Genomic DNA, 25,157 nt, shown 5'->3' with positions numbered 1-25,157 from the left:
GCCCTACCCCCATAAGCAACCAGCTGATCTGGAGAAACACAGGCTGGGTGTTAGCTACTGAGGCGAAATGCAATTTGATGCTTATAGTGTTTGCTCTTTCACTGACATTGCAGGTCTTAGAGCTGGTGTCAGATCAACTACCAAGAGGTTAAAGGTACACAGTGTAACATCTATAAGGGATTTTCTTTGAATGTAGTAGCCATTGTTAATTCCCTGCTTTTCTTGTTTTGAAGTCCTCTATCACCTCATTGTTTTTTGTTATTTTTTTTTTTTTTGTCTGACTTTGTTATATCCAATGGTACGGGCAGCTATCTCAAAGATAGCAAGATAGCTATTTTGGATTTACTGTTGTCTTGTTTTGAAGTTCTTTATTGCATTGTTTTGTTTCTGTTGGTTCTATTCTGTTCGGTTTTAATTTTTACTATGCCTGAAGGTATCTGCACCTATTTTGAAGACAAGAGGCATTATGGCAACCACTGTTGATTTCCTATTGTTTTGAAGTCCTGTGTCACTTACATTGGTTTGTTTTGATTGGCTTTATTCTGTTTTTTTTTTTTTTTTTTGGCTTGGTTTTATTCTCTTCAAAATAAAATCAATTTTAAAAAATTAAAAATTAAAAGATTCCAAAATCAAATAAAGATAGCAGTCCAGAGCAGGAAGCGGGAGGGAGTAAGTCTTTGAAATGAGATGCTGAATGGAAGCAAAGTCTAGTACTCTCTATAGACTTCAGTAAGGATGCTAAACAAATCCCATTTATTGCTCTCAGTTTTTCTAAAAGAGATACAATGCAAGCTCATTTGCTAAAAGTAAAATGGCATATGATAAAATAAGAACAGAACAAGTATTCCAAGTACCTGATACAGAGAATAACAATGATGACCATGAACACGTAAAAATTGCCAGACAGTACTGAGAAGCCAGTTACAAGTATAGCCCATGAATTTCTAACAATGACTCCACGTACAGCTGAATTTTTCTTCAGGTCCAGGAGTGCTAGTAATGGAGCCAGACAGGTTGATACATGTTTTGTAATTCCAACACTTATTTGCTCATCATTTATTAGACCCCTAAAGTATAGCAAAATGATCCAAAAGACTGGAGAACAACACTGACTACAAGCAAACGAAAAAAAGCCTGACTATTCACTTTATGTAAGACCTGTAGAAATGGCAGAGTTAGAAAGACAAAGTGAATACATGAGAACTAATTGATGAATCAAGGTCCCGCAAGAAATGAGCAAGATCAGATTCAAAAACCAGAAAAAGACACCAGCTGGAGAATATGGAATGGAGAGAGAAATAAGAAGGAAAAGAAGACAAGAAAATTAAGAGAAAAAGAGGCTAAAACCAGAGTGCTGATACAGAAATGTACTATTTTTGAAGGGTAGCAAGGCCCAAGATCTGGTCATAGAAATGACTGCTGAAACGACGACGATGACGATGATGACAGTTACAGTGACAGTGATGGTGACAATAACGATAACGACAACCACTGGAGGTAAGAAATAAGGAAACATAAGATTAGAGCACAGGTGAGATATTACGTGTGGGTATGGGGATTGTCCAGAGTAAGAGAGACATGATAAGCTAGCAATTAGGGACAGCAGACAGGAATAAAAGGAGTAAAACATGAGCTCAAATGATGGAGTCAGAAAACAAAAATGATGTCCTATGTACTTGGAGACATAAAAGTTTAAATGGAGCACAGCACTTAAGTCTTGAAGCACATGAACTGAGCAACAAGCCATAATCCCAGAGAAAAGAACAACACGTGTCAGAAGCTGTCTGTTACAAAGTTGAGGGTCACAGGAAACTAAAACTCAGAAGGAAATGGACCTATAAATCCACACAGACCTTAGATTAAATAACAGTTCCTTAATCATAATACCAAAGCATGAGCAATGAAAGAAAATATAGAAAATCAGACATTAGCAAAATTAAAAACTCTTCATACTTCAGAGGACACCATTAAGAAAGAAAGAATACAACACAGAAAATGAAGAGATACTTTTCCCAATCACATACATACTGTGTCTGACTTGAGCCTTTCATGTTTATATGTGACGAGCTCCTACAACTCAAGAGTAAAAAACATACGCATCAAAAATGGGCAATGGATTTGAAGATACAGCTTCTCCAAAGAAGACATACAATGGTCAATAAAACATGAAAAGGTGCTCATTACCATTAACTAACCCAAGAGACAAATCTAAACCAGAAGGGGGTAAACAGGAATTATTGCTTCATGGACACAAAGAATAAGTTTGCAAAAATAAAAATATTCTAGAAATAACAGTGGGAGTAGTTGCAAAACAATATGAAGATATTTAGTGTCAAAGAAGCCTGTCCTTACAAATGATTAAAATGGCAAATTTTATGAGCCATTAACTACCAAAAAAGAAAAAAGAAAAAAGCACAATGAGATACAATGTCGTAACCACTGAAGGCTATAATAAAAAAAGAAAAATAGTAAGTGTTGGAGAAGATGTGGAAACACAGGAACCCTAATACACTGCTAATGGACTTGCAGTAAAACACAGCCAGTTTAGAAAACGGTCTACAGCTCAACACAAACAGTTAAACAAAGTTACTATATGATCGATTAATTTCAATCCTAGCTACATTCTCAAGAAAAAGAAAAACTATGTCCATACAAAAACTTGTACACAAATGCTCATAGCATTATTCATAATGACCAAAAGGTAGAAACACACATATCCATCAACTGATACATTCACACAATAAAATCTGACGTCACAAAAGAGAATGAAGTACTGATACACACTACAATATTTTTCAGAAAAACAAAAATGTCATGTATTAATTTCACTCATATGCAACATCGACAATAAGATACACAGAGCCAATACATTAGTGACTAGCTGTAGATAGAGAAAGAGACTGAAGAGAAGGTAAGAGTATTGGGTTTCTTTACAGAGTGAAAAAGATGTTCTATTATTTTGTAATAATGGTCACACAACTCTGAATTTACTAACTATGGTATTATACATTTTAACTGGATGCACTGAATGGTGTATGAGCTGTATCTCAATAAAGCTATGATCAAAAACATGCAGAAGCCAGGTGTGGTGAATGCCTGTAATTCTAGCACTAGGAGGCTGAGACAGAACTGTAGTCAGTTCAAGGCCAACCTGGGCTATATAGTGAGTTCAAGACCAGTCTAAACTACATAGCAAGACCCTGTCTCAAGGGGTGGGGGGGGCCTGTCCTGAAGAGCAGCAGGCAGTGAAATGTTCTAATGTCAAGGTCATTGAAGCCAAGGAAAAATTAAGAAAATGTTCCAGATTAAGAGAGACTCATTAAGAGCCCTCACAACTAAAGGCAAGTATGGGTATGTGGAAAGGTTTTCTTTTTCTATAAAAGACGCTACTGGAATAAATGACATCTGAATAAAGTCTAAACCTTATCTTATAGTACTGTATCAATGTTCTCTTGATTTTGATAATTATACTATAGTGATATAAGACAATGTCTTTGGTATTTTTTAAATATACAGGTATTCAGAAATGTATCATGCTTGCCATTTATTTTCAAAAACAATATGAAAAAATGTATGAATATATAGATCAAAAGGGCAAATTGTTAAAGTATTTTGGTAAATTTAGGAATTGTCTGCTTATTTTTGCAAAGTTTCTATAGGTACATTGTGTCAAACTAAAAAGTTTAAATGTTTACTTTTGCATACACATGGAAGAAATGAAGACAGCTTTTCTTTTAACTTGATGGTCACAAAGAATTTGCTTGAATTTATACAACTGAAAATATACCCTGTAATTTTCAAAAGTACTACACAACATTTGTTTTAAGGTCTATATATGATAATTTAATTATTAGCTGGTACTGGGGAGTTCCAGGACATTGAAATCAGCCCACATGAACTTACTTAAAAGGATCTTGAGTGGCTAGAGGCTCCAGCTCAGTGACAGGGCACTTGTCCAGCATGTGCAGAGCCAGTCCTGGGTGCCATCTCCAGCAGCAACAAGGAGGTGGTGGTGGTGGGGATACTTGATTACCAATGATTTGTGTATTTCCATTTCCAGTAGAGGACAATGGAAGAAACAGTGGGGACAAAGGAAAGAATGAAAGAATAAAGAATAAAGAATAAAAGAGTCAGGAGAAAGGTTGGAAGGGAAAAACGGAAAACACAGGATGCAAAATCCAGTGCAAGGTAAGTACAGAGAGATGAAAATCACCACATGCATAACAGACTCAAAACTCACACACAGTAATCAGGATATACGGAATTCATTTGGGGAGAAAAGTAAAGCTGTTCTTCATTAATACTACAAATTTTAGGTCTGAATACATAAGAGCTTATTTTCTAGCATATAATTCAAATAAATAAAACAGTATCTTAGGTCCTTCAGGCAATTAGTTATAAATACACAGAAAAAGGCATGCAGTATGTCCTGTTACTGACTCCATATGTTCTCAACAATGAAGAAAGGAGTTGGTGAATAAACAATTCATAAATAACATTAATAGTCATTCTGCCAAAGAACTTTTAAAATAAGTTGATGAAAATATTTTATTCTATTATGAACTACTCCAAATTCGTAACTAAACACATATTGAACAAACAGGCCCATAACAATAGCACCTAATGCAAATAAAACGTGTTATTCTATAATCTCACAATGGGCACGAACAGAGCTTTCTGCGGGAGTGGATTGTTCACAGGCTCTGCTGTCCAGGAGGAGCTGACATTTTAATTAACTTAAATTTGAATTAAATAACCACATATGCCTGGGCAGCCATAGTGAAAAGGGCAGGTTTAAAGGAGATGGTTGAGATAACCCCAGTCAGCAGCGAGTTGTTACAGCAGTGCTAGGAAACAAACACAACGTTGTCATCTAGGCTAAGGCAAAAGTCTACATTAGGGCCATCCAAGGACAAGCTGATACCATTTTACCGCCACACAGTCTGCTCTGCATGCACTTGTGTCCTCACCCACCCACTCCTAGCCCCCACCACCGACAACAGCAGCTGGATAAATTAATGACGAGAATAATACAGTGACAGCTAACATTTCTCAAACAACTATTTCATCTCCGGCTCTATGCTAACACTGTACATGTATTATCACATCTCATTCTAAGTAGGAAATACTACTGTGATTTTCAAAGCAGAAGGAACTCAGGTCCAAAGATACCCAGCTAGATTTTTGCCATGTATTTTCAGTAGATATTCTCCGGGAATGGCAGATAGGCAGCCCAGTTAATGAACTGCTCTTTTCCTGTAAACATGGAAGTCATTACTAAAAGATCACAGAACACTATCCAATTAAATCTGAACTTTCAAAAGCCCAAGATAGCAACAATTCCCCACTAACTGTCCCCCACAAATATTACTGGCACTAACCAGCACAGCTCACTGTTGTAGAAGCTGGGGGTGTAATGGTGAAAATACAGGGCCCTTGCTTCATGTACCTTACATTTTAACTGGGGGAGACAAATACACAACTGAAATTTTTCATTTCCTAACACGACAGCTGTTATGAAGAAAATAAAACCTAGCAGTGGCAAGAGTAGAGAGGACAATTTTGCTGTCAGGGCACTGATAAACATCTGAAAGGGAGCATTAATCCAGAGACCTAAAGCATAGGGCAGAGGCATTTTGTGAACCTCCAAGGGGAAAAGTAGGCACATGGGCTAAGACACAGCAAGCACGCAGAGGGATTACAAGGTCAAAAGAAGGACAGCACACGAGGGATGAAGCCAGATAAACAAGGAAGGAAGATTCTGTGAGACATTGTAATTCATGCGCTGTGGTTTACATTTATCTGCTTGCAAAAGAAAGCCATTTGAAGGAACCAGGCTAAAAGACTGCTCGGGCTAACTTTCTTGAAAATTTCCAGAGAATGCTGTTTATCCACATTTTTCCATCACACTGTACAATGGTTTTTATATTTGTATGAATGTGATTGGCATTTGAACAATGTCTTGATTTTTATACCAAGACATCTGAAATTCTTTCAGGAATAGGAGGTTAATATATTGTTGATGTACAAACATACTCAAAGGAACTTCCTTATTTGCTTTTTATTTTTATGAATATGTAAATAAAAGGACAATCTTTAATTTCTATTTTAATTAAGAAATGTCAGATCAAAACTTTAAAATCACTTGTAAACACCACTGAGCTTTGAAAAGAAAAACAAATGATGCAAGCATCCAAAATTATTCTTTTACATGTTTATCTTTTGCATCTAGTTTTCCCAACACTGTTAACCAAAGAGACTATCCTCTTCCCATTGTGTCTTATTGATGGCTTTGTTGAAAAATCAGCTTCATGGTATGTGCTTAAATTGATATCTGGGCTCTCTATTCTATTTCATTTATCTGTGGGTCTGTTTTTATGCCAGTGCCATACTGTTTTGAATGCTCTAGCTTTTTAATATGACTGAAAACCAGAAAATGTGACATCTGCAACTCTGTTTTTCTTTCTCAAAAACACTTTTGACTATTTTGGGTATTCTATGATTCCATACAAATTTTGCAATTGTTTTTCTCTGTTTCTCTAAATATAGCAAACTTGATAGGAATTGCTCTGAATCTGTACATGACACTATGCATTCAGAATCCACTCAAAAGAGATTAAAATCCTAAAGTTCCACCAGAAACTGTAAGAATCCTAGAAGAAAACAATAGAGGGAATGCTCCTTGATACTGACCTCAGCAATTGGTGAGGGGGATTACACCAAAACTTCACACATCAGAAGCAAAAATAAACAAATGGGATACCAAGTTAAAAAGGTTCTGAATAGTAGTGCAAGCAACCAACAAAAAGATATGTGATTAGAATACAAAATTTTACAAATAAACTCAAGACAACTTACATCCAAAAATAAGTAAATAAATAAATAACACCCCAACCTTTCAAAAACATGAGCAATGAAACTTAACAGATATTTTTTCCAAGAAAACATACAAAAGTCCAAGAGGTATGTGAAAGCCTCAGTATCAATAATTCTCAGGGAAATGCAAATCCAAACTACTATAAAGTATCACTTCATAAATGTTAGGATGACTGATCAGAAAGACAAGAAACAGTGTTGGAAATTTTAAGTAAGGAGAAAAGGAATCCTTATGCAGTGTTGACTGAATATAAACCGGGGTACCTATCATGGAAACAGTGTAGAGATTGCTTTTAAAAATTAAAAATAGACATACACATGACCCAGTAATCCTACCTTAGAGTATCTATTCAAAGAAAATTACCATATAAATCAGCACTTTGAGGAGATATCTGTGTCCCTACATTCATTATACCATTATTCACAATAGCCAAGATATGGAAATAACCTAGTGGCCATCAACACATGAATGAATAAAGAAATTTCAATATACAAACATAATATTATCTAGCCTATAAAAAGGACACACTGTCATTTGTTTGGTAGGATTTTGTTATGTTTTTTGAGGGGGTTGCTGTTTCGTTGTTTAGGAGGTACTGGGGGGTTGAACCCAAGGCCTTTGGGCTGAGCTACATTCCCAGCACATTTTTATTTTTCATTTGCAAGAGTCTGAGACAAGGTGTCTCTAATTTCTCAGGCTGGTCTCAAACCTGCAATCCTACTGCTTCAGCATCCTAAACCATTGAGATTATAGGAATGTACCACTGTACCGAGCAACACTATCATTTTGTAACAATCTTGATGAACACAGGGGACATTTTGCTATGGGCAATAAGCTAGACACAAAAAGAAAAATAATGCATGATCTCACTGTTACACAGAATCTGAAGAAAAAAAAAAAAGCAGAACTGGGATTAACCCAGGCAGAGAGGGAGAAGAAATGCAGACGTGCAGGTCAAAGAGTTAAACTCACTGTCATTTAGCATGACAATCCAGAGACCTGATTACTAATAACATCGTCTCATACACAGAGAATTTACTAACAGAAATTTTAGGTGCTCTTCCTAAATACAAACAGAAAAGACAATAAATAGGTTAAGTGCCTGACTGCTCACATCACTGTACTGTATAGCAAATCTTTACACTCTACATCCTAGATACAATAAAATATAGGAAAAATGACCTTTCTATCTTTGTTAATAAACATACATATAACTTTTTCCCATTAATTATATATTGAAATTTTTCATTTACTGTAAGGGTAGCTTGATCTATTAAACAGCATCTAATAGGTCAAAGTTCAACATTCACTCCTCTATAGAAAACAGAGTTCTCTATAAGTTTGTTTCAAGTTGTTAAGAAAAGTCCTTACCTTAACTAGTATCAAAAAAGACAATTTCCAAATGTCTTAAATTGGGAGAATTCTATAGCAGTCACTCAGCTAACTTAATGTGTTTCGACTCTATTGGAAACAATATTATTTTGAATCTATGAGACTACAAATTTTGCTAATGTGTTACACAAGAAGTACTTCATATTGCATGAGGTTTAATTTTAACAAAACTTTCTTGTCTCCCAGTATATTTTCATTTTTTTGTTGTTGTGGAAAAAGATTCTTCCAGAGTGGTAAAAATTAGTTTTTCAAAAAGTCACAAGACAGCTCATTTCTCATAGCACAAAAAAATGTAGTCAATAACTACCTCTAAGTCAGGGGAAAAAATTGCAAACTGAAACATAAGGCCAGGCTCAAAGAGTGCCAGTAAAATAAGCATCAGTATCAGGAACTCTTCTTCCTCTCAAATGCCGCTAAAATACCTAGAAAATATTCAGCAGGGTGGTGATGTGGTATAGTGGAGATGATGGTGGTAGTAGTGGGTGTGAAAACCCTTTTTGGCAATAGAAGCAAAATTGAACAGCCTTACCATGTACTACAACACTGAGATATTATATCATATTCATATTAAATAATGCGGCATATTATAAAGTAAAACATCACTTCAGAGGTGATACTAAAGTTGAGGGCAGAGTACTACTATAAAACTGAAATATACATTAGAGATGTAAAACGCCAACCGATAAACTGTACAGATGCAGCAGACAGAATAATGACCTCCCAAAGACTATCAGGTCCCTAATCCTTGGTCCTGGAAAAATGCTACAGCTATGGTTTGGATATGCTTTGTGTGTGCCCCTCAAAGACTCTTGTGCTAGAAGCTTGGTCTCCATTATGCCAATGGCAGACATGACAGAATCATCGAGAATAAGCCCTGGGGCAAGGCGAATCAGTTATAGTGTTTGTTGCTGCCCCAGGAAGGGATTAATATTGGATTCATGGAGTGAGTTCTTGGAGAATATGAAGTTTAAAAGAGCAAAAATGTCCCTTTTCAGTCACTGGCTCCCTGTTTTATTACGTGATCCCTTGAGCACATGCTAACACAACTATGATGTAAAGCACCAGCAGGTCCTCACAAGAGGCCAAATCAATAGAAACAGTCAATTGTGGATTCTCTTCCCCTATAATTGTAAAGGGAAATAAACCTGTTTTAAGATACAGCCTCAGGAATTTTGTTATAGCAACAGAAAGTGGAATAAAATGTTTAACCTAGCAAACAACAGATGGGGTGAAACCAAGGATCTCTGAGATGATGAGATTAACCTAGAACAAGCAGGTATGCTCCAGTTAACCATATGAGCTTCAAAGCCAAGAAAGTTTACCATTTTTAGACAGCAAACGATGACAGAGAAAGGTCAGTGAGAAGCTTTTTCCACTTTCCTGGCTTTCAGGAAAGAGGAAAGTGGCCATAAGCCAAGAATTATAGGCACCTTTTATGACACTGATGACAAACCTTTTAGAAATGAATGCTCACAATGCAACCCAAAGCCCACTATGTATCACAAAATATCCATACTGCGATTAAAATTGTTTTATTATGTTTCAGTTTAGAAAAAACTCATACACTAACATCTTTTGTCTTAAAAAAGAAGAAAGAAGAAAGAAGAAAGAAAGAAAGAAAGAAAGAAGAAGAAGAAGAAGAAGAAGAAGAAGAAGAAGAAGAAGAAGAAGTAAAACACGTGTCATAGGTTTGCCACCACTGCTCCAGAAGCTCCGAAGGCCACAAAACAGACTCTTCAAGAAACTCTGAGAAAGAAAGTAGCCTTTCGACACCTTGATTTTAGGTCAAGAAAGTCATGTCCAACATCTGACCTCTGGAATTGTAAGATAATATGTTCTGTTATAAGCCACTATATTTGTGGTATTTTGTGATGGCAGCATGGATAACCAATACAGTAATAAGGAAATAAACACATGTTAATGTTTGCAGCATAAAAAATAGGAAAGAAAAATTCTATGCTGCTGGAACAAAAGAATAATATAAAAAATAAGTTAAATGTATACATTATATTTAACAAACATTCATTTACTCAAATACTTACTAAGCCACAAAATGAAAAGCACAGAAGGCAAATGTATAATAGTGACAAACTGTGACTTGAGGAAGCCTCTCAGTAAGTGTCCATCATGTAAACTTCAAATAGACTGATGAGCTCAATAAATCATTTTCATACTTGAAAAAAAGATCAGAGGGCCAGAGAGAGAATCAGCTAGGCCACTTATCAGACATGTCCCCCTGATCCCAGGAAATAAAAAAGTTTTGAAACCATAGAAAAAAGTATCTATCACTCCTCAAAAACTTGTTTTCACTGTATCAAAATTTTTAAAAGGGAAAAATGATGACAAATGTGACCCAGCAATCTCTCTTCTGAGCACATGCACGAAGGAGACAAATCAGCCTAAGGTAAAGACACCCGCATGCTGATGCTCCTTACAATGCTGTTTACAGCAGGCACCAGAAAGAAACAGCCGGTCTCTCCAAAGCCATAGAAAAATTAGTGCAAAGATATACACAAGGGAACGCGAGTTGTCCTTTAAATATAAGGGACCCTGTCACTTGTAATGACATAAAGGAACCTGGGGCTATAATACTAAGTAAAATAAGCCAGAGAGAAAGAAAAACTTTGCAGTGTCTCACATAAGTGTGAATCTCTTTTTTCAAAAAAATCCTCAATTATACAGACATAAAGAATAAAACTGTGATTGGCAAGGGAAAGAAGAATGGGGAAATGTAGGTCCAAGGACAGAAAGCAGCAGATGAGGAGAAGCCTAGAGTTGTATGTGTACCAAAAAGGAGGAGTTACAGGCACGTGGGCCATTCCTTAAAGGTGCTCTTGCCTCTCTCCACCTGTCGAGTCACTGCTCAGCCTTGACACGTAAGTCAAGCGTGCATTAGCCTCTGTATGCCCACATAGTTTATTCCTTGCATATTATCAAGGCAATTTATGCCTCATCAGAGTTCATGGTCTTTAGGGAAAAGAAGCTTATTGAGGTCAATATCTCTTGCACAGTTGTACTAGATGTTACTCTACTAGTAAGTGAAATAATAAAATAACAATAACCACCACCAATAGTGAGCACTATGCATGGGTACCATTCTGGAGACATAATATGTAGTATTAACAAGGGGGGGGGCGGGTACTGGGAACTGAACTATATCACCAGCCCTTTTCAGTTTTTGAGATAAGGCATTTCTAAATTATTCAGTCTGGGCTCAAACTTGCAATCCTCTTGTCTCCGCCTAAGTAACATTAAGTATGTAAGATTACATACCACCACATCCACTTGTATTGACAAATCTAAGCCTAACAAAATTCAAAGTAAGGATTTATTATCACCAATTAAAAGATGATGAAACTGAGGTGCAAAATAGATAAGTAACTTGCACAGGGTTACATTGCTATAAAAGGTACAGCCTATGCAATCTAAATTGTGGATCCATGTTCTTAATTACTATGATATGCCATATTTTAATAATTCAGTAGGTTTTTTAAAATGTAGCTATATAAAAAACATTCATAGAAGAAACAAAAAAGTGAAAGCAGAGGTCTAGGAAAAGAAAAACAGAAATGAACTTTTAAAATTCTATGCCATTCTGTTACAATGCTGCCTTTCTAATAACTACAAGGTCCAAAACTGCAATATGGCAAGAGAAAATATCAGAGTACATGAAGCAGAATGAACACACTGACAGAATCTGTCACGCTCTGCCCCCAGTACCCACGCCACTGTTACTGTGACACTGCACCACTTTGTAAATTTATACTGTAAGAGAGAAATGTTCTCAAATTTAGCCTCTTTTGAATCCTGCATTGCTAATATAAATAATTCTCCAAGTTAAAGTGTTCATATTTGAACAGGACATTCTGCTATCTGGCTTTTCAGGATTCAAGCAATCAGACACTGCAAACTAACAAGGTTAACCGTCCTAACGAGCAGGCACTAATAGGTTTTTCCTCGTGTACAGCTCCCTTTGGACTAGACAGCACCTCTCTCTGTTTTACTCACAAACCCACAAGTCAAACCTCTCACTTTTTGCTTTTTGCACACGAGCAAATGCTCCTTCAATCAGCTGTCAAAACACCAATCTGCCCGCCCGCTGTCAAATTCTCTCTCCCTCCCTTCCTCTCATTCCCTCCCCTCTCCTCTCCCTCTCTACTGTTTCCCCCTTCGTCTCCCCCTCCCTCCCTCCACAGAAGACCAAACAACAGGAGACCTAAACTATATTTCTCTTCAGTTAGAATCTAGAACTTCTTTAGTGTGCAAGAGAATCTGACTGGGTTCCTAAATCACAGTGAAACTGACTAGCCAGGAATTTCTCTGTAAGGCCCTTTTTAACTAAAAGGGTGCTAAATTGAATAGGAGAAAGTGTTTATCAGTGCCTCAGCTCTGAACTCTGAAACTGTCTTCTACAGAAACAGCACCCAGCACCCACCCTTATACTGCATGTTTTTCCCAGGTCTGCACATCAAATCCAGGCCCCCAAGCATGCTAAGCAAACAGTCTACTACTGAACTCCATCCCCAAGACCCCCTTATACCATATCCTGAGACTCTTCCCTGTGTCTTAACACATACTAAACTCCCTCATGCATACAATGCAGCTTAGAAATGCTACCATGGTATACACAAAAAACACAGGCTTTTTCCAAACTACGGAGAATTTGCTATTCCAGTAATGTAATTCCTTGGGATGAAATCTAAAATGAACTCCAAGTATGTACCGCATTCCATGTCTAAGAGTCCTAAGTAGTTTCTTATTTCCCTAACACAGCAGGATTATGTTTATGGAGAGTTAGCATGACACAAAAAGATAACTCAGGAGTTCCATATTCATTTCATTTCTTAAACCAAAAGAAATCGCAATGTAAACAGACAAATGGCAAAAACAAACTAAAGTCACCAGACATTCAGGTTCTGTTTGTTTAAAGTGAGAATGTTTGTTCAAAGATTATTAAATTTGCTAGTGGGGTGATGACTTCGCAGCAGAACACAACTTTTGGGCTGGGAAGTAGCTCAGCAGCACAGCGCCTGTCTGGAGGTGCAGGGCTCTGAGTTCGATTCCTGGCTAACACCCACCCCGAAAAAGCAAAGAACTGCACTGCAGTGAGAACACACTGAAGAACCTGACTGAAATGGGTCACAGGAGAAGAAATTCATCACAGAACTGCATCCAGATGCCAATTATTCATAAAATTTTTAATACAAACATATAACATTTTATGTAATTTTAAGAAATTAATAAAGCCTTGTTTTAAAAGAGATGACAGCTAGGTACAAAGGTGGGAATGAACAAGCACCACCATTCACTAAATAAACAGAGTGTCAACTACACGAGGGCATTTGTAAATAGTGATGGCTAAAAAGAGTTACAGAGACAACAGACAGTAACCTCCAGGTTCACAGAGATGCCAGCAACAAAAATGTGATGGAGTGTTCTTCAAGGCAGTCAGTCAACAAACAGCATCAGGCTGGAGAAACTGTTTTCTTTTTTAAGGACTGCAAGAAATGTCTTCATGAGAATAGTAACTTCAATAAAGATATGGACTATATTCAAAGAAATATGTAACTCTAACTCTAAACCTAAAGTTCATAAATGTGTATAAGTATATAAATGCATACTAAGCAAATGAAAACTGGCGTGTGGTGGTGCACACCTGTAACCCCAGCAATGCTGGCTGAAGCACAAGGACTGTAAATTCAAGCCAACACAGGCAACTTGGTGACTTACTGTAATGCTGTCTCAAGGGGAGAAAGGGGACCAGGGGTGCTGCTCAGTGCCAAGGCCTTGGGTTCACTCTCTAGCACCGGAGAGAGAAAGAGAGTATGCAAATGTCACACAATTGCACAGAGGGAAAAGGGACCTGAGACACAGGAACACACAGGACACACAGAGCAGGCAGAAAGCTTCAGACGTGTTGGGTTGAAGCTGAAACTTGAAGGGGGGAAAACAATGGAGCTGAAGCAGCCAAAGAAAGCACGTGGTGGGGAGTAAGCAGGAGTCCAGTGAGGGGTGGGAAAGCTCTATGACGTAGACAGAGGCGACAAGGGAAAAAGAGACAAAGTCCAGGTCATGAAGGGACATAAGCTGCACACTGTGCCTTCCCAATGCACTATTCTTCTGGAGTGAGAAAACCTAGAATACCTTCCGGTGGCAAAGTGAAATAGCTGCATGGACATGACAAAGTGTCACGGGGCAAGAAAGGGTGTTTAGGACAGCCAGAAATAACTGAGAAATAGCAAACAACACTATCAAAAGCTAACAATGTGAGGCTTTCTTTTATCCTGTCAAGTACTGCACACACTTACCCCAATGATACTCAGTCCCTTGAGGTAGTCCTGACGAGGCTGGGCTTGAGGGACACACCCAGCCAGCACCACTTTCTTGTTTTCCTCCTGAGCTTTTCTGGAAAATTGAAGGGAGGAAAAGTGTGAATTATTCGCTCTCAAGTATACCGTGAAAATTATTGTTACATATATGAGTTCTCCAAATAATAAGACAAGCTAACATGAACTAGTGTTTTAGTCAGCATTTGCAAGGAAAAAAATTATATGCAGGACACATTATTCATAAAATTATTTTATAATAGTCACTCAAAGAGCCAAACACAAAAAGTGCAGTAAGTCTGTCCACACACTCAAAGACCCGAAAGAATAGAAACAAGGTCTTGGATCCCACAACAATGTCTCATTTAAGTCCATTTCACGGATTTACACAGGGAAGGTCCAAAGGTCAGTGGTGGAAGCTAGAAAGTCTGTGCCAGCAGAATGAAGGATCCGTGCCAGCAGACTGAAGATTCTACACTGGAGCTAGAAGTGATGCTCAAAGAACCAGAACCCCCCCAAAAGGTATGACAGCTATCTTCAGCAACAACGAGGTCCCAAGGTCCTCTGATGATAACAGCCAAGTTTACAGCAGGAAAGACGCTTGACAAGCTCCTAGAGGAGAACCAACACTACCGCTTCTTTGTTGGCAACAATCCTCAGGTGGGCCATCCACACTTAGCACTACGCTGATTCAATACATCTGGGCATTAAGTTGACCACCAGTTGTCAATCCACCACAACCAGTTTTTTCTTACAACTGCTTAGGAAAACATAAGCTTTCTGCACTATATGTCCATTTACCATAGCACTAATGAACACAATAGTAGTTCAACCTGACAATGTCTCTCACCATCACCTCATTCCAAAACAATCGTATAGAATTCACATGGATACGAATTATTCTTGAAAAACTCTATTTTCCAGACAAGCAAACCTTTCAAGTGAGTTCCTGATTTTAAATATTAATGAAAATATACTTAAAACTATATACCCTTTCTTAGCCTCCTGAACAATATAAAAGTAAAATACATTTCAAAAAAAATCAAACAGAAGAGCAGAATAAATAATAGTCCATATCCTAGAAGTGGCTACATTTTCCCACCCATATACACACTTATTCTTGCTCCTTAGAATTAAGTTCTTGCTTACTTATGCTTCCTGCCAGACTTCAAGCATCCCTCAACCACACAATATATACTCATAAGCAGACTGGTGTGATACATATAAATACGTATGTGTATGCAAGCACATACTCATATCCCATTTATATGCACATCTGAGTATTTGAGAAAGCATTCTGGAATATACAAACCTAGATACAAAATCTATGTTCAGATGTGTAATTATTTTCCTAGCATAAGTTCTAAGTAGAAAACCTGATTCAAAGATACACATATCTGGGTCTCTTTTAAGAATTTCTCTGCTGAAGAGGAAGATGGTGTTTATTTTAAGTGAACATTATTCACTCAACCAGGCAGATGTATATACAGCAAATAATGATTTCTGTGCTAGAGGACGGAACAAAGCAGTGCTTTTATTTTTTCCTAGAAACTACTCAGATCCTCTGGGCATTTTAAAATTAAATGTTCAAGTTCTCCATTCTTTTCACATATGTAAGGTTTAGTGTGTTCTGATGGTTTGCTTACATTCATTCATTTATATATTTCGGTTCCTCATTAGGACATCTTATGCGCCAAACGGGGTGCCTGGAGGTCCTGCAATCTCTAGATTTCTGCAGCCAACTGGGAAAGCTGAGATGTCTGCAGCCCACTTTCTGGAGAGTGACTGCACTACTATGAAGTGAAAAGTCTCTGTCCTCAGCTGACTGTCTTGTAGTTAGTTTAGAACTAACAAAACATTGCAGTTAAAGGAACCAGCTCTGTGTGCTAAGAAGCCTCATCAATATCTTCTGGGAAGAAAAAAGAGCACAGCACCATTAAATATCCCATTTTAGAAACTTGTAGTACTTTGTTATAATTTTTCCATTTAAGATCCTGAACTTGCTAATGAGTGGAAATAATGTGACTTTGGTTTTACATTTTTATCACTAATACTTATAGTAAATGTGAAATGGTTTATCAAATGAAAAAACTTTCCATTTCTTTAACAGTCTCCACAAGGAAGTTAACATCTGTTTCTTTTTAAAGAACTATAGATGCAACACCTAGCATCACTGCCAGACATCCAAGAGACTCTGTAATCACTAATAATTAAATCAAATAAAAAGCCTGGTTCCTATAAAATGAAGTAATTCAATTACTTAATTATTAAGCACATTTAAGACATTCTACTAAGTGCTTAAGGGAACAAAGTAATGAAGAAGACCAGCACCTTACACCCCACAGCTCAGGGTTTACAGCCGGCGAGATGTGACGGACGAGAGACAGCACAGCATCAAGTAAAATGCTTTCGATGACAGAAAGAAGATGCACAGATAACATGAGATGAGGAGGGAAAGAATGCAGGCAAAACAGACAGGAAATGGCTTCATGAAAAACTTGGGAGGCTTTTTATCAGCAGACAGGATGAGGAGAAGACATAAATATAGACAAAAAGCTCCAGGCAGTTGCTACAGTTGGACAAAGACAAGAAGGTAGAAACCAAAGGTGAGAGGGGGTTCCACCGGACACTCTAAACACTAGACTGGGTCATGAAATAGTCTCGGCCTGATTTTAAGTAAGAAGAACACCGGAAAATTAAGAGGAAAGGTCCCAAATAGGGACATGTGATTTAATAATTTGTTGAACAGCATTTCATGCTTTTATTGAATTTGGCTTCAAAATGGTAGAACCATAATCTAAACCAAAAATCATAAATCAGTTATGGAATTTCGATGCCATGCTTTTCATGTAACCAAAGCTACAAAATTTTAATGCAAATTATCACAACACTCCTGTGCTAAGCATTCCCTTCATGCATCCTGTATTTTTTTAAAGTGAGCTTTGTTCAGGTTAATAAAAGCCTGAATTTTTTTTCTTTAGAAATGTATCCAGCGCAGCCATATTTTTAAAAGCTTTTATCCTTCAAACTGTGAATGCTAATGAGACTAATACCTTAAGAAAGTTTATAATAGTATGAATTACCATGTTTTCTCCTCAGATGGTCCTGAAATGCTACTTAGAATTAAAATGGGAATGTAAAGTTAATAAATTCGCATTTTTTTTCAAAATGCATTTCTAAGTTAAAACAGCAACATACTATTGTCCAAAGCATTAACTTCAATAAATAGAAAACATAAAGAATTCTTCCCATCTTTGCTTCAAAGCATAAAATGCTAGAAATAATTGGTAATAAATGCAAGAAAGAATCTTCATCATAAAGTAATAATGACACATTATTGCCTTACTTTATAGGCAAGAACACTGAAATTTGAAGTCATGCAAAGCTATGTGTGGTAGTTCACACCTGAAATTCAGCTGCTTAAGAGCCTGAGGCAGGAGGATGACTAGTTCAAAGCAAAGCCATCTTGGGAAACTGAGCAAGATCTGTCTAAAAATAAAAAGAGCTAAGTATATACTCCGTGATAGAACATTTGCCTAGCATATACAACAACCTGGGTTCAATCCCAAGAACTGCCAAGAAAAAGAAAAAAAAATGCAAAGATCAAGGCTGAATTAGTGATAGACCTACAGTAAGTACCCAAGATGCCCTCGGTCTGTGGACAACACATTTCAGAACACAAATCACAGCTGAATTTTAACTGTATAATAAAACACTGGTGCAGACATTTCTCCATTAGAACAGCACAGAAATTTACAAAGCAATAGTATGCTGAATATCTTCCAGAAAGAAGCATAATTTAGTATCTGACAACTTTTGCTTGAAATGAGTCTTAATATAATTGTCTAATGGAGAATAATAAACTCATAATAAAAAATAGCTTTCTAAAAGTAGCATGTAAGAAGGGACTCATGATTCTTTCAAATTACTCTTATTCCTCATACTTTCTTATACATTTATATTTATATAAAAGTATCCATAATAATGTCTACTTTTTTAACCAAAATTTTATCTCAAGAGTTTAAGTTTGTATTTTATTTTTAAATTTATAAATACATAATCATATATTCATTTTAAAAAAAACTATTCTTACAGTAGCACCAAAAAGAGGATCAAATCAGTCTGGTTTTATCTACAATAAGCAATTTGATGTTCCCAGTGTGAGCATACAACTCCATGTCAAATGTTCAAGTGAGAATATACCTACTTTAAGTGCTAATATTGTACTAGTCACTTTACTGTCACTGGGACAAAATACCAGACATATGCAATTTAAAGGAAGAAAGGTTTACTTTGGTTCAGTTTCAGTGAATTCAATTCATGGCTGGCTACGAGACAGTCATGGTATGGGGGAAGGGCCTGGCAGAGAAAAGCTGGTTACACCAGGCGGCCAGGAAAGAAAAATGACAGGGGAATTTTTAAATATTTAAATGCAAATTCATACCCTCAGAAAAATTCTTCCTTTTTACAGCACCAGAAAAAAGGTCAAGGCGATGTGTGGCTACCTCCAGCAAGCAGTGTAACACTCTTCACGTGAGTATTCTCTGCATCGAATGTTAAAGAGGGTGCTTATTTTAAGTACTGATGTACAGCCAGAAGCCTTATGACCCAAAAATGCTTAAAGCAAATAATATAAAACAACTAAGGAGCTATTATTTTGACATAATCCATGAACCACAGTATCTTCCCTAGATTCTTGAACCAAAAAGAAGGAATGAGTTGGCAGCACTCATATAACTGTGTACCTACAGCATTTTGTGGGCCAAACGTGGAGAGCGAGGCTCTGAGCTGCCTAGTTAGAAATAAGGGTAAGATCTGAAGGGCTTATCAATCTGGAAAAAATAATCTATAGCAACACATTCATATGCGTAACTTGGAATATATAGCAACTTTCAAATCTGAAGAAACTGGGCTGCAATCTCAGGATCAGAAGACTGGACAGTACTTTATCAGATAAAACTTATATATAGCTGTTCATTTCACACTTTTAAGAAGAAAAATAAGTCATACCACACTGAGCAGTCTACAGTGTACCTAGTCAAGAGGAGTGCAAGAGGTAAAAATTTCTCAAATGTCTGTAATACAAGCCAGTAGAGCAGGTCCCTACAGAGAGGCAGAAAATAGTCTTCTACCATAATCCGAAGAAGTGGTCACATAAAACCAATCAGGTTGCCAGGAACAGTGGTACACACCCAGAGGCCCAGCTCCTCAGGAGGCTGAAGCAGAAGGATCACAAGTTTAGTCCTAGCCTGGGCAACATGGGAAAAATCATCTCAAAATAAAAATTAGTAAAGGCCAGGGACATAGCTCAGTATGAAGGCACTGGTTTCCTGCTCATTACTTGAAAACAAAAGGCCATGAAGTTGTCCTCCAGGGAAGGAGTGAAGCTCAACTAAAGATCACCCATTTAACAAGCACAGTGCAAGGCCTTAGGTTTGACAAAATCCAATGTGCATTATTTTAAAAAAAAATATCCTACAGAAAGTAAGTATAAAAGGCCCTTATCTCTTTCTTTTTTACTTACTGATTGGGGTTTTTTGACACAGGTCTTTGCTATGCAGTTTAGACTGGCTTTGAACTATCTACTCCAGGTCTTGAAATGGGAGATCCTTCTGCCCCACCTTATTGAGTACTAGAATTGCAGAATGTACAACAAAACCTGGCAGAACCCTTTCCCCATCAGATAAGAGACATTTAAGACAGTCTTGCTGCCAACATCATGTTAAGCAGGAAAAAATTGAAAACTTTTCCTCTAAAATCAAGAACAAGACAAGAATGTCCACTATTATTACTCCTATTCAACATACAAAACATTAGCCAGGCGGGTGTGGTGGCACATGCCTTAATTCCAGCACTCAGGAGCCTGAGGTAAGAGGATCACTGTGAGTTTGAAGTCAGCTTGGGCTACACAGTGAGATCAAGGCCATCCTGAACTGCACAGCAAGACCTTGTCTCAAAAACAAAAAACAAAAACAAACAAAACAAAATTAGCCAAAGCAACAAAGCAGGAGAAAGAAATATAAGGGACATGTATAGGAAAATAAAGGTCAAATTATTATTTTCAGGACACTATTTGCTACCAAAAAAATTTAAAAAACAAGACTCCTAAATTTAATACTTAAATTCAGTAGGATAGCAGAATACAAAATCAACACATAAAAGTCAGTAGTATGCCTATACACAAAAGTGAATTCACAAAGAAAATTAGGAAAACAGCATCACTCATGATAGCATTGAAAAAAATTAAATACTGAGCGGACTGAGAGAACATGGCGGACAGACAACAGCAACTACTGAACGCTCTCTAAAGGCTCGGCTCTGAGGCCAGGAATGATGCGGACTAAGGAGATACGAACCAGTAGAGATATGCTCTGCTGACTCAGGAACGAACTGGGCTGAGAGAATCCAACTTGGAATACAGTCCTGGCGCTAAAATAGGAACAGAAAAATCTTGGTGTGGAGGCTCGACTCCACGCCATTGGAAACCGCGGTTTGGATTTCCCGCCCCGCCCGGCGGCCGGCTGCCTCCACAGCGGCTCAGCAAGGAGAGACGCGACCGCCGAGCTCTGGGAACGGGAGTCTCCGAACGGAGTCGGAAACACGACGGATAGGGAGGAAGGCTGACTGGTGGCGAGGTGAGCGAGGAACTGACTCCCTACCACAGTTTGACTCCAGCAGAGGTTTTTCTGGGCTCGGGCAGTCCTGTAAGAGCAGGGCGCGGTGGCAACTGCAGCCGCACATTTCCCTCTCGGACGGGATTGGTGAAAGGTGCCTGGCCGGAGGGACGCTGCTCGCGGACTCCCTAGGCTGGCCTAACCCAGATCCCAGAGCCTGACAGTGGCCCGGAGGAGCGACCGACTCCCGCGTAGGCTGCCTCCTCCGCAACTCCCTGGGGCGCAGCGGTGAGCGGGAACAACTAGCCAGCGCAATTTGATCAAGCTGTGGCTGACAGGCAGGGAAGCCGGGCCTCCTGTGTAAGATTACATTTTATAAGGAACAGAAAATATGGGGAAGGGAAGCAACAAAAAAGGCTCCTCGACCCCCAATCCTGAGAATCAGGCAATAGTGGACACTGCACCAATATATATTAAGCGCCATTTAGAGAGCCTCATAGACCAATTCAGGAATGAAGTTATCAATGACCTGAAGCTAGAAGTATGCAGAATAGTTAGAGAAATGCTAAGCACCACCCAGGAAAAAGCAGATGGTGGAATGGAAGAACAGAAAAAGAGGGGAGAATTGCTTGATGGAGAAAACAGAGAAAGCATTGAGTATGTGAAGCAGGTGCAAAGGGACTATCAAGAAATTAAGAAGTCTACCCAAGACTGGCATAACAGCTTGAAAGAAACTAAGGACAGACTATCTGAATTGGAGGGCAGACTTGAAACATGGGAGAATGAAATGAAAAACTTCTTAAAAATAACAAAGAAACACACAGCAATAATACAAAGACAAGAAGATGATAAGAGGAGCCATAACTTAAGGATTAAGAACATAAAAGAAGAAGTAGGGACACAAACAAGTGAACTACAAAAGCTACTCACAGAAATAATCCAGGAGAATTTTCCTAATTTAGCAAAAGGTAAAGATACTCAAATGTATGAGGCATACAGGACCCCAGCTACCTACAACCCTAACAGAGAAACACCCAGGCATATAATAATAAAAATTCCAGAAATTCAATACAAGAACAGAATATTAAAAGCTGTAAGGGACAAGAAACAGATCACTTACAAGGGAAGACCCATCAGAATTACAGCAGATTTCTCTTCACAAACCATCAAATCACGAAGAGCATGGGGAGAAATAATTCAAGCTTTGAAAGATAATAATCTACAGCCAAGATTGAGATATCCTGCACAACTGTCCCTGGAAATTGATGGAAAAACGAGGTGCTTCCAGGATAAAGAGGAACTGGGGGAATTTGCAACCACCAATTCAACCCTACAGAAAGTATTGCAGGATATTCTAAAAAAAGAAAAATACAAAGAACCCAGAAATAGGAGCAGGGAGGCCACAACGAATGGAGCAGAGAACAAAATGAAGAAGACAAACTGACAGCTACTGACAGAAAAAGAGCTCAACAGAAATGAGACAGAAGATTGGATGATAGGAACAGCTTTTTTTTGGAGAAAATGACATTTTAATAGGTAATGCTGATTTAGTACCATCTTGTTTTGAAGTCTCATCTAGCTTTTGTTCTTCTGTCTCCAATGGTCTAAACAGGTTGTATCTTATTGGATTTTGTTATGTACGATAGTATAAGAAAAAACCTTTTAAAGACAAGGAGATTATACAGAGACCATTGTTCATTTTCTGTTAGTCGATTCTAAATACTCTATAATGCTGTCATTCTCTTAAATGGATTTACATTGTTTTGATATACTTAATGCTACAGTATATGAAGTTGTACTCAAGGACTTCAGGGAGTGAGTCAATATGGTAACTATTTTTGGGTCAGGATTAGCTGGTGGTGAAACACTATTCTGCTTAAATGGTTATGTTTTGATCTGCCCTGTTTCGCTGTTATGCCCTCCTTTTTCTCAATCTCCACTCCATTATTTACTTTTTTATTTTTATCCATTTAATTAAAGGGAAAAATATAGCAGGATATAATATAGTAACCCACTTTGACTTTCTATTATCTCGATTTGAAGACCTGTATTACTCTCACCATCTTGTTTTTGACTGAGGTTCCTATATTCTGTTTTGCTGGATAGTATCAGGTTCGAAAGTTTAGGCATCAGCTGAGAAGATAATGAGATTCATTATAACGCCCATTCTCGTTGACTTTTATCTACTTTTGAAGACCTACAATATCTCCAATGTTTTGGTTTTGTCGGTTTTATTCTTTACGGTTTTGTTCAATTGTATTACAACTAATGATATAGGCAATTCTATTAGAAATAGCGGGAGGCATTATGGTAACCATTGTTGATCACCTTGTATTATGTTTTTATATTATCTATTATGTCCACCCTTTTGACTTGACCGATTCTGTTCTGTTACGTCACATTTGGTTTTACTCTCTTCCAAAAAAGCAACAAGAACCGTGGGAGCAATGAAACCCAAAATGTGTAATAGTCACTGTACAAAAGAGAGGAAAAGAAAGTGCTCTAAACTATATAACTGCATGTATATTTAAATGTATAAGATAGAAAATGATAGCACAGAGTTTTATTGGATCATTGAACAGAACTGTTTGCAGTATCATTGTTGGAATGTCCACTCTACAATGCTTTAATTTTGTGACTTAAACAATTATTTCTAAGATGGCAATATGTAATCCATTAACTAGTGATTTCCTACTGCACATTTTTTTATTCTGTAAATCTGTATAACTTGTACCCCTTCACTGTTTTTTTTTTCTTTCTTTTCTTTTCTCCTTAAATTAAAAAAAAAAAATTAAATACTTAGGAATTGAGCTAAGGCCTCTACAAGGAAAATCACATCACTCTGAAAAACGACATCAAAGAGGACATCGAAAAAGGGAAAGATATACCATGTTCCTGGAAGGGTAGAATCAATGTAGCCCAAATGGCTGTACTTTCAAAATGAATAAATACCTATGGAACTAAAAGAGTCCCACAACAGCAAAAGCAATTCTGGGTAACAACAGCAAAGCAGGAGGCATCACAATTTCAGATGCAACCTTATATTAAAAGCTACAGTGATTTAAAAAAAAAAGTGTGGTACTAGCATTAAAAAAAAAAAAAAAAACAGATGGATCAATGGAAGAGAATAAAGGATGCAGGGGAAAAAAAAAAACCGAACTCAGGCATATTCAGCTATTTGATCTTCGAAAAGAGCCCAAAAACATACAGTGGAAGAAAGATAGCTAGGAAACAGAAAGTGGTGCTGGTAAAATTAGTTGTTCACAGGTAAAACTGAAGTCTAGAACCATGTAACTCTAATGCTAACTGAAATCAAAATAGATCAAAGATCTAAATGTTAAAACAGAAACAATCTGCTAGAAGACAAAATAGTAAAACTCTTGCTGACATAGGCATAGGCGAGGAGTTTCTAATCAGAATTCAATGCCATAAGAAATAGTACCAAGAATCAACAAACAGAATCTATCAAATTAAAAAGCTTCTGCACAGCAAAGAACAGTCAACAGAAGTAACAGCCTACAGAATGAGAAAATACTGTCAGCTAGTCTTCAGACAAGAGGTCTTATATTTAAAACACATAAAGAAAAAAACTCAAAAAAATTAGGCCCACCTCCAAAATAAAATGCCATATTAAAATAACGGATAAATGAAATGAACAGACACTTCTCAAAAAAAGTACAAATGATCAATAGATACATCAAAAAACGTTCAACACCACTGGCCATTAAAAAATGAAAATTAGAATAACAGTGAGATTCCATCTTACCCCAGAAAGAAAGGCCACCATCAAAAATCAACCACCAAATGCCGGCAAGGCTACAGAGTGGCAAGAAATCCTTCTAACTGTTAGTGGGTTTGTAAGCTAGCACAACTACTATGGAAATCAGTGTAGAGATTCTTCAAAAAAATTAAAGCCAGGAATTCCATTTGACCCCAGCTATTCCCCAT

General features: G+C 37.5%; 1 protein-coding gene across 4 annotated transcripts in view; it reads right to left on the bottom strand.

Moving 5' to 3' along the window:
- Positions 1 to 25,157, bottom strand: part of Cdkal1 (CDK5 regulatory subunit associated protein 1 like 1) — a 596,983-nt gene that overhangs the window by 416,007 nt on the left and 155,819 nt on the right. For all 4 annotated transcript variants that reach the window (XM_063259948.1, XM_063259947.1, XM_063259950.1 and 1 more), the window contains exon 5: positions 14,578 to 14,674. In XM_063259948.1, coding sequence (XP_063116018.1) covers positions 14,578 to 14,674 — 97 coding nt within the window. The remainder of the gene's footprint in view (positions 1 to 14,577; positions 14,675 to 25,157) is intronic.

Source organism: Cavia porcellus, unplaced genomic scaffold, assembly GCF_034190915.1.
Source record: "Cavia porcellus strain 051 isolate PalLab524CR breed Dunkin Hartley unplaced genomic scaffold, mCavPor4.1 scaffold_13, whole genome shotgun sequence".
NCBI lineage: Eukaryota > Metazoa > Chordata > Mammalia > Rodentia > Caviidae > Cavia > Cavia porcellus.
This window is presented reverse-complemented; position numbering and strand designations above follow the sequence as displayed.